General features: G+C 41.0%; 1 protein-coding gene across 1 annotated transcript; it reads left to right on the plus strand.

Annotated features, from left to right (window-relative positions):
• Positions 1–1,328: 1,328 nt before the first annotated feature.
• Positions 1,329–10,406, plus strand: LOC128513424 (P2Y purinoceptor 13-like). Its single transcript, XM_053487177.1, has 3 exons — positions 1,329–1,486; positions 3,083–3,132; positions 7,502–10,406. Exons 1-3 carry the CDS (start codon positions 1,329–1,331, stop codon positions 8,506–8,508), a joined length of 1,215 nt encoding a protein of 404 aa, XP_053343152.1. The 3' UTR covers positions 8,509–10,406.
• The last annotated feature ends 414 nt before the right edge of the window (positions 10,407–10,820 follow it).

Here is a 10,820-nt window from a genome sequence, read left to right on the forward strand (position 1 = left end):
ACCCACTCATCTCCTGGAGACAACATCGGATTCTGCAGTGGGGCATGACCTGCACCAAACAAGCGTAAGGGCGACGGCTGGGACGTGCTCTAGGGAGTCCGAGGCCCCCGACGTCGACAACAACGTCATCCTAGAGGCATATCGGGACCTGGCCGAGGTCTTCTGCAAGAGGGGAGCCACCCACCTTCCTCCACATCACCCGTACGACCTCGCCATTGACCTCCAACCTGGCACGGTTCCACCCTGTGGCCATCTCTACTTGCTGACATCCACAGAGACGCAGGCGATGGAGGAGTACGTAACCAATGCTCTTCACCAAGGCACCATCAGGCCCTCCTCCTCACCTGCCGCCGCGGGTTCTTCTTCATGAAGAAGTGGGCGGCAAACTTCGCCCATGTGTCGACTATTGGGGGCTAAACAACATAACTATCAAAAACCGACACCCACTGCCTCTTACCAACTCAGCCCTGGACGCCCCTCTGGTGCCACCATGTTCACTAAGTTGGACCTCCGGAGCGCCTACAACTTGGTGTGCATCAGAGAGGGCGATGAGTGTAAGATGGCCCTCATCACCCCAACTGGGCACTATGAGAGTCTCGTCATCCCTGAAGAAAATACCCAGCATGTCAGGGCGGTTCTAAAGAGATTACTTGCACATCAGCTATACTGTAAGTTGGAATAGTGTGCTTTTTTACGAGCGCTCTACCACGTTCCTGAGATTTGTCATCTCCATGAACCCGCAAAAGCTTGAATTGTGCGTCATTGGCCCCTACCGAAGACCCTCAAGCAACTTCAACAGTTTCTCGGGTTTGCGAATTTCTATCGTCGCTTTATCCAGGACTACAGTACAGTTTCCGCACCCCTAACCGCTCTGACTCGTCCCTCATCTCTCCCTTTTCACTTTAACCCTATCTCCGCCTTCAAGAAACTCTGTCACCGTTTTACCACCGCTCCTATTCTCCTTCACCCTGACGTCAGTAAACCATTCGTTGTGGAGGTGGATGCTTCAGATGTGAGCGCTGGAGCTGTTCTCTCCCAGCGAGGTCCAGATCAAAAACTACACCCATGTAGTTTCTTCTCCAAAAAATTTGACTCCACTTAGCAGCGATACGGGGTAGGGGACCGCGAGCTGCTGGCCATAAAGTAGGCTTTGGAGTAATGGCGTCACTGGCTCCAGGGCGCCAGGGAGCCATTCATTATCTGGACGGACCATCAAAACCTCATCACCATCAGGAACTTGAAACAGTTGAATCGACGACAGGCGCGGTAGACATTGTTTTTTTAAGAATTATGATTTCCACCTCTCATACCGCCCGGGGTCCAAGAACATGAAGGCAGACGCTCTTTCACGACAACTGGAGCTGGATTTTCCCCGGGCGGACCCCGCGCCTGTCCTTCCACCTTCCAGGATAATCGCCCCACTCCAACTAGAGATGAGAGTTCGCCAGGCACAGTCCTTACACTCTTGGTCTTTCGGCTGCTCCCGGCAAGGGGTCACCACAGTGGACCAACCAGTCCACACATGGAAGCATGGCACATGTTTTACGCTGGACACAACCCTCCTATTTTATCTGGGCTTGGGACTGGCACTGTATCCAGTGGCTGGGGTTTGAGCACTGGCTGGGAATCGAACCCAGGCCTTTGGCATGGCAGGTGAAATTGTGAAAGTGAAATTCTGAGGCTGAGACTTATTTTATGAGAGCCATGTTTATCTGTGACTTTATGTTTTATTCACGAGTGTTTGTTGTGGTTGGTGTCTTTCTTGTATATTTCACTCCCTTCCACTTAGCCTGATTGCCCAAAAAAAAGTAATTAGCACCAATACTGAGTTTTGGCCATTTGCAAGGCAGGGAAGAGATGATAGTGGACACAGAAACCCAAGAGTATTAAAAATAAACATACTATAAACATGAAATATATAATTATATAAATATATAGATAAAAATAAAGACATTTTTTTAAATAAAGTTGGATTTTCATGAAATCCGTTCCGTAATTTGGAATTACCATGTACACAAATTAAATAAAAAAATGCAAATTAGCCTAAGCTGCATGTCTTTGGACTGTGGAAGGATAACAGAGTACCAGGAGGAAACCTCATACACACAGACATGAGGCGTGAGTCAAACTCCGACCCTGGAGGTGTGATGTGACAGTGCTAACAACTAAGCTGCCATGCCGCCTTAAGCGCTGTTACAGTACATGATGTAAGCCACTCAGTCACTCATTGTGATTTTATAGATACTTTATGTTTCATATTATATTGACTGAGCGGTAAGGGCTGAAAAAGCTGGGTATGGAAGCAGGAAGTCCTCCGTATACCAGACCATTTCATTTCAGTCTAGCCTTTGTGGTCTATGCAGTCGTCTACACAGTGGTCTACACGAAGGCCACAAGCCTACAAGGACTGTATAGACCGCATCCTTAGAAAGACATGGTCCCTGAAATGAGACACAACTCAAAACCAAATACAAGAGATGTGCTCAGGAATACACTTTGTGTGATAGAAGAGAGAGTTTGCAAAAAATAAATAAATTGACATTACTCTTCCTGTGATCATGAATTCTTATTATAAAAAAATAACACAGTTTATTAGTTTATTTAGTAGTTTTAGATACCACTCTTAAAAAAGAAGAAGTGACACATAAAGCAGGGTTGGTTCATTAAAACAGCAGCCTGAGGAAGCTTAACATGTTCTTTTAATGACCACTGCTGGCGACAACAAAGAGAATTTATCAACAGTCGTTGTACATATAATTTGCAAAGTGTAAAGGTGGAAAAGGGTGGAGGCAAAATATACTCTTGGGTATATTTAAAAGCGGATAACTAATATAATACCATTTCCTGGCACACACCAGGAAGCACATGAGATATTTTGCAGCAGAGTTTAACTTCCTTCATTATTAAATGTGTTATGTGGTTTCCCAAGCAGCAGAGACGTTCAGACACTGTCAATTCCAAGTATCAATGTCATCACGAGGGAAGTTGTGAGAGACATAGAGTTGTATCAGTGGGTGTGTTCTACAACTCAAACAGACTGTTAAGTAGTCTTACTTCACAGTAGTGGCTATAGCTGAATAAGTGACACACGCGACACCGAGGCAGCTTTACATGCTAAACACACCCTTAAAGGTATGCAACTGTTTTCTTCCAACTTTTTCAAATTGAATCAGAGAAAAATTACCAATAAAAAGAGCAATTTACTCTACATATTTGATTATTTATTATTATTATAATTAATATTTTATGAAATAGTTAATAAGCTACAGAGAGCCAGAGAGCCTTGCTTATTGAGAAAAATTAAACGCTTTTCTATGTCATTATATTAACAATCTAATTGAGTTGATTTAAATTAAAGGCAATGCAATATATATTGTTTCTAAGCTAGTATATTCCGCATGATAATTTATTAGAAGCATATTTACACTGAATATTTTTTAAATCCTTTATCGATATACAGTACAATTATTTCCATATTTAAAGCTGCAATCAGATGATCTGTCTGCAACTTCCTTACGAAGTTTATCATATAGTAAATAGCAGTCCTCTCAGTGGCTTAGTGGTTAGCACTGTCGTTTCACACCTCTAAAATTTGGAGATTCACATCTCACGCATTTTGCTTAATCATGAATTTTCAGTGTTCTCCTCATGCTTGGTATGTTTCCCCTGGGCATGCCGGTGTACCCCATAGAACGTCATGCCATTTTAATTGTAATTTTATTGTAAGCAATGTTGCTTTTATTTGGTACAGAGTAAAATTTATAGATCTGTCAGTTTTCTGTTAATAAGGTACTAGAGATGTGAACTAAAAAAAAAAAAAAATATATATATATATATATATATATATATATATATTGTAGCGTTTTTACGCCGGAAAGAATGCTGAAGAGACGAGTGAGCTTATTTGCTGCCCAATGCAATGGCTGGGAGTACTTTATTTAGCACACAGCAGGTATGGCATGAGCAGCACCTTCACTCAGGAGCCTACATCCAATTTAGCGTCAGCCTGAACTGGAGCACATTTCACACGTCACACACCTCAACACACACACAACAGGGCCGAAGTCACTAACCCAAACACCTTTCCCCATCATGGTGAACACACCAACATCCCTGCAAGGCATGCTGGTCGTCAGCCGCCGCCCCGCCCACGCCACACTGCCCCCACCCGAGCTGTGACCGTCCCCGGTCACCACGACGAACTTTGTTTCGGAGGCGTGGAGGCGGTCGGCGCTGGTGGTGGGAACGCCGGCGTCCTTTGGCAGGTGAGGGATAAAATCGAACATAGTCCTGAGGCGGTCTGGCCTCCACAGAGTTCGATGTTTCATCGGCGTGCGGCTGGTAAGGCGCAAGACGGTCCCGGTGGAGCAAAACTCGTACCCGCCCCGCCAACCGCACCCGGTAGATGACATCGGAGAGCCGAGCTAGTACCGCACAGGGGCCCACCCAGTGAGACACACGCCCGGCCGAGAGCCCCCTCCTCCTCCTTCCGGAGAAACACACCCACACCTGCTCGCCAGCAGCAAAATCTCGCCCCTGGCTGTGAGTGTCCACGCCCATTCGCCCCATAGGTGCCCCCACCCGAAAGTCTTGCAGCGGTGCCCGCGAGCGCTGGGTGGGGCCCTTCTGCCTGGCGATGAGCGGTTCACCGTTCAGCTGTGAGACCGGCGGAGCGACTGCGGGTGACGCTCTGGGAGACGCAGTAAGACGGCTGCACGCTGGCTCGGACGGCTAATCACCACCGGAGGACCTGGAGGACTGCACGGGGGGAACGTCCTGCGTCGAGGGTTCTACGTCGCGACGGCACTCCACTTGCTCGCAGTACCGGCCACGCGCAGATTTCCCGCTCGGTCTGCTACCGGAAGTTCCGCCCCCCGGGTGTGTGCTGCTAACCTGTCCGGCTGTGGTTTGGGTCCGAGCAACCTGGCTACCCCGAAGTTACCACGCAGAGTTCTGCTAGCCAAATTCAGCACCGCACCCCATCTCTCCAGAATGTCCAACCCCAAAATGCAGTCCTCCTCGACATTCCCCACAACGAACCCGTGAGAATAAGTTCGGCCACCCACCTGGACTCGCGCTGTGCGACACGCCCGTACCTTGACGCAGCCCCCAGCAACGGTGCGGATGCTGAAGGCAGGATCAGGCCGTCGGCGAACACGCTTGCTTTGCCCCAGTACTCCAGAGCGCAGCAGCGAAACAGTGGAGCCGGTGTCCACGAGCGCCCGCAGTAAGACGCCATCCAGCACACAGTCAATGTAAAGCCCAGCGCGGCTTACCAAGCGTCCTCCCGGCGATAGTTTAGCGGCTGCTGGTGTACGCTGTCCCTCAGGCCTGAAAACGTTGCAGCGGTAGTCCGGCGGTCCCTGGCCTCAGCGTCGTCGCGGAATCTCGGAATCATGGTGAACACACCGACATCCCCGCAAGGCATGCTGGTCGTCAGCCGCCGCCCCGCCCACGCCACAATATATATATATATATATATATATATATATATATATATATATATATATATATCAATGGCTAAAGACCTCCAAACTTATATATATATAGTTTAATATAAGTTTGGAGGTCTGTAGCCATTGATATATATACTGTATATAAAAAATTGCCTCTGTTATCTTCTGTATATCATAATAATACATTGTGCATTAACACTTAATACAAAAGGTGCCCTGTGTTACAATTTTATCATGAATCAATTAAATGCATGCATTTATACATATAAGGTGATATGCATTAAAAGGTGAAATATTAATTACAAAATCTGTGAGGTGGATCACCTTTTGAACATGAATATGATCCTAAATCTTCTTTTTTATTATAATTTTTTAATGGTACAGTAGTACATGGTTATGATGTTTATACCATCATTATTTAGTATCAAAAAGGTATGACAAGGTTCTTAAATCAAGATCTGTAACACGTGTGTTCTAGCTTTATGAGCACAGACATTACCATCAGTCTCAGCATTTTTTCTAACTTATAAGACTACCCTTTGTAACACGACTATGGGTTACACCCATACTTTGTCACGATATTGCACAACGTCTAAAAAACTATGCTAGACATATTTATAGTTAACTTTATGAAAATTTAGGGATTTACACACTTACTGTACCAGTCAAAAGTTTGAAAACTCCACTTTCTAATTTAATAGAGTTATTCAAAATGTAAATTTTCTCCTACAACAATGTAAAACAATGTTGAAAGCATCCAAAATATGCAATAACTTTCTTTGGACAGTTGGTATTGAGATGTGTCCGCTATTTATGCTCTGTAAAGCCTTTATAACGGCTCTAAATGCAGCAGAGGTTTTTTTCTTTTTTTCTTTTTTTACTGGGATGGTTTAAAAAATAATTAAGTCGTAAACAAAAATGTTATTGTGTTTCATACATATTCTTTTCTTTTTTTTCAATGAGTCATGGCCCTCTTGTAAATGGATATGACAAAGTCACGGTTGCATGCATTAAATTAGACAATTCTCTCAGAATACATAAGCCTTGGAAGATGTGTGCAAAGCTAATAACCACTTATAAAAATTGTGAATGCCTGACTATTTAATTATGAAGAGGTAAGATAAGGTTAATGTTTAAGCGTGTTGTATCTGCAAATTCTGATCTTTATCTTGCACGATACTTTACTTACAGCACATCTTTCCTTATACAGTAATGAAGTCTTGAGGCATTTTCTGTGAAGTACATGTACTGTATACCGGTATAAGGATGAAATAACACTTTTAGGTTTTAAGATTACTTAACCATCTTTCATGTGTATAAAACTCATGTTATTGCAGAAGTTTCATAATCCCTCCAGCACTGCATAGCCTTTAAGGCTCAGAGCCTTCATATATCATATATATGAACCATATATATAGTTATATATAAAAATCAGCAAGGCACAGCCTACGCAATATGATAAACCAAATTTTATTTCATTTTAAACAGCTATACAAATGTGAAAAAAAAATTTAATGGGTTACATAAGCAAAGAAATAGCAGAGATACACATGAACACATGTTTTTCTGGATGTTTTCATTGTTTCTATTGCAATAAAAATGATGTCCTCAGTTCTATACCTCGTACCCATATTCCACTAGTGGCAAAATGTAAACGTTATAAAAGTAATAATAACCTTTGTTCTACCAGATCCAAATGCACAGTTTGTTGTCTGAAGCTTCTGTGTTAACCCACACTGGCAAGGATACCATATAAGCACATATATTTTTTTAAATCATCATTGACCTATTCTGTGTTGCGGCACAGATCTGTGCCACATGAGTTTTAAACAGAGAAGTTGTAACAGCATGTCTGCAAATGTTCTATTCCTTACTTTGTGCATACTTAATTAAGTTACTTAATTAATTAATTAATTAATTAATTAATTACTAATTTAATTAAAGGTTATGCATATAATATTTAACAAAATAAAAAAATATATAAAAAATTTAATTGCACTTTTGTTTAAAATTACAAGTATGCTCATCATATATTTATATTTCAGGCTTAATCATGGCCTCAAATGTCAATGGAACTCAAGATTTGGATTGTGGAATTGATAAAAATGCGTGGAAAATAGCACTTTCCAGTCTCTATTTCATACTTTTCCCTCCTGCTCTTCTGCTAAACCTTGTAGTCGCTTGGATATGTTTACACCTCAAGTCTGATTCTACTTTCATGGTGTACCTAAAGCACTTGGTGGCAGCCGACCTTCTCATGACCTTGACTTTCCCTATCCGAGGTGCCAGCAGGCTCACAAATGCCTCAGATGGGCTACGCGCTTTCACCTGCCAATTCGCAAGCCCCGTCTTCTACCTGGCCATGACCATGAGTGTGATATTAATGGGACTCATTAGCCTGGACCGTTACTTAAAGATTGTGAGATCTGGAGGAACTCTTCTATGTCAGAACCTGTTATTTAGTAATTTCTTATCATTCACTTTCTGGATTGCGTTACTCGGCACTAATACGATCCCGATTATTAGGACATCAAATGAAGACCGCGCAAATAAGACTGGAGAGTTCTGCATTAACATGAAAAGCAAACTAGGAATTACTTGGCATAAAGGAGTCGCCAATGTGGCCGAAACAATTTTTTGGACAAGCTGCATTTTAATTGTGTTTTGTTATATTTGCATTGCTAAGACAGTTTTGGAGTCGTATCAAAGGGCCCGCGGCAACAAAGACAGACGGAAGCGTAAAGCAAAGCTTCGGGTTTTTCTTATTCTTATGGTATTTTTTATCTGCTACGTACCGTACTACTGCATCCGAATACCTTATACTAACCTACAGGTTCAAAACAATAACACATGTTCCAAGCTTTCACTTAGAATTGCCAAGGACTTTTCGCTCTGGCTCTCAGCTCTAAATGTGTGCCTGGACCCCCTGATCTACTTTTTTCTCTGCAAGGCTTTCAGGCAAATGTTTTGGGAGACATTTAACTTAAAAAAACTTTTTCCATCCATTGGAAAAAACAATGAGGCCTGTCAGTCCTCAGATACTTCACTGTAAGTGGACAGTTTTTTTCCCCTTAGCTTTGCATGTGCATTTGTGTAACACATCACTGCAGACTGCTGACCATAAAATTGTGTTGAAACCGCATCAGGAAGCTAACACTGTGCACGGTTTCACACTACGAACCAAAATATATCTTTCTACACATCTATGTTTGTTAAGATATAAAGTCATACATTTTTGCATTTTTTTGTGCAATGAATTCAAGCCTTCAAGAAAGAGGAAAAGTTTTAAAGGTCTGATCTAATCTGCAGTTCTTGTGCAAAGCCAGTTGAGAAATAAAAATTATAGAATTTGTTTAGGTAATATTTGAACTTATTTTCATTAATAAGCATGTAATTGTGCTAAATTTATGCAAATTAAGAGAGACTGCACATTTGTTTGTAATACATAAAATGTATCTAATAAGTGTCATATAAATTTATTGTATTATATTTTATGTATATTATTATTAACATTAGTAGTAGTATTGAATTCAAATTTGAGTGACTGTTCATAAGTCATATCATATACATTCAGGTAAGCTACTGACTAGCTGAGTAAGTTAGACTAGTTAGCAGGATCTTTTGATGTTTTATAATATGAAAGCATTGTTTTTGTTTTGTTTTTACTTGGCAGGTTTGTTTACAGCAACAAATCAAACAAAGAGTTAACGAGTAACCCGGTTTTGTGCTAGATATGAAAGTGCTGTTCTAGATAATGTACTGTACAGAAAACCCCAAACCACTGACCTGTACCTTTTCTTATATAGCTTTTTTTATATAGTTTTGAGAATTCAGTCAGTGTTTACTCCAGCGTAGACTAATTGGTTAGTTACTGTAATATAAAAACAAAATCGCCATTTAGCTGTTGATTAACAATTTATGAAAAAGTCATTTAAAAGTTAAATACTTCCTAAATTTTTGCCAAACAATTTACAATATTGTGCAAAAGTCACATCATTTCATTATATTTTGCTTCTAATTAGCCAGATTTTCTTGTGCTATTTTGAGGAATAGTTCTCCACACCATCTAAAGGTATTTTTTGGCTCTCATTTTCTGTTCAATTCCTCTACCCAAGCAGTTTTAGAGGAATGTTTGTTTGTTTGTTTGTTTGTTTGTTTGTTTGTTTGTTTTTAACCTTCAAGCATTAAAAAAATCAAACCTCAGGCATCAAAGAAAGTGAGAAGCACCAGTAAGAAACGGGTGAATACTGTATAATGACAGTGATTAGCACTGTCGCCTTGCACCTCCAGGGTGCAAGTTTGATTCCCACCTCGGGTCTGTGTGCATGTAGTTGCATGTTCTCTCCGTGCTTGGCGTCCAGGTGCTGCGGTTTCCTCCCACAGTTCAAAAACATGCAGATTAGGCAAATCGGCTTTCCCCAATTGTCTGTAGTGTGAGAATGAGAATCAATTATCGAGCTGGCAACCAGACCTATTAATTAACTGCCACAAAAGTGATGGATATCTCCAGGTGTAGGAAGTAGGGGTTGCCTGATGTGCTGGATGGCACATGGATGAACCAATATATAAAAAAAATAATGATAAGTGAGTAGGCCGGGGATTACTATACGGGTGATGGTGAATGCTGAGTGGTTGAAACAGACGAGAAGGAAAATGAGGTTGCTGCTGAGGCTGTTACAAAAACAACTCATTTTTAAATTGTATCTTCAGCGCTTTGCAGCCGGTTGCAGTAAAGCATTTGTTCCCATTTCTTTCTTTAAATATCACTTAATCTACTTCATTTAATTTTCTGGACTGCTTCTTTTACTTTAAATTAAATGCATATTATTATTATTATTATTATTATTATTATTATCAAGTATTTGTTTTGTGTTTTTTATATTTGCTTCCAATGTTTACGTATTTTCTTACTCATGTTGTTTACTGTTTTCTTACCAAAATAAAGCTATTTTTTTATTCTGTATGTCCTTTTATGTGTATTTATTCTATATGTTTTTTTCTGTTTTTTTTTAACATTCATGCTTTACATGTTCCTCATTGCCATGTGATTTGCATGCCTTGTGTTTGTAGGCTGAGGTGAAATTTTATTTATAAGACATTGGTGGCACAGCTAAAGTTAAAACCTTTTCTAGAAGTATAGTTCAACACTTAAGTGTTTCACTTTCCATTACTTTTTGGCAAATGACAAAGGCCGACTGTTTGTGTACAATCATCTGCAGTACTTAAGGATGTGTTTTTGGCATATATCACAGTGGTATTGAGCGCTACACTATACTAAATAATCAAGTATATGGACACCCTTCCCAATGATTGAACATTCACACCCTTTGCTTACAAATGCAAAAAACAAGCACATAGCCATTG

Source organism: Clarias gariepinus, chromosome 25 (genome assembly GCF_024256425.1).
Source record: "Clarias gariepinus isolate MV-2021 ecotype Netherlands chromosome 25, CGAR_prim_01v2, whole genome shotgun sequence".
In the NCBI taxonomy this organism is placed as follows: Eukaryota; Metazoa; Chordata; class Actinopteri; order Siluriformes; family Clariidae; genus Clarias; species Clarias gariepinus.

What these genes read in the sequence shown, in the direction of transcription:
- LOC128513424 (XM_053487177.1), top strand. Translation starts at nt 1,329, where the DNA reads ATGAAGGCAGACGCTCTTTCACGACAACTGGAGCTGGATTTTCCCCGG. An exon ending in TGGTCTTTCGGCTGCTCCCG is followed by an intron (nt 1,487 to 3,082) that starts GCAAGGGGTCAC and finishes TAGCTGAATAAG; the next exon opens with TGACACACGCGACACCGAGG. An exon ending in TGCTAAACACACCCTTAAAG is followed by an intron (nt 3,133 to 7,501) that starts GTATGCAACTGT and finishes TTTATATTTCAG; the next exon opens with GCTTAATCATGGCCTCAAAT.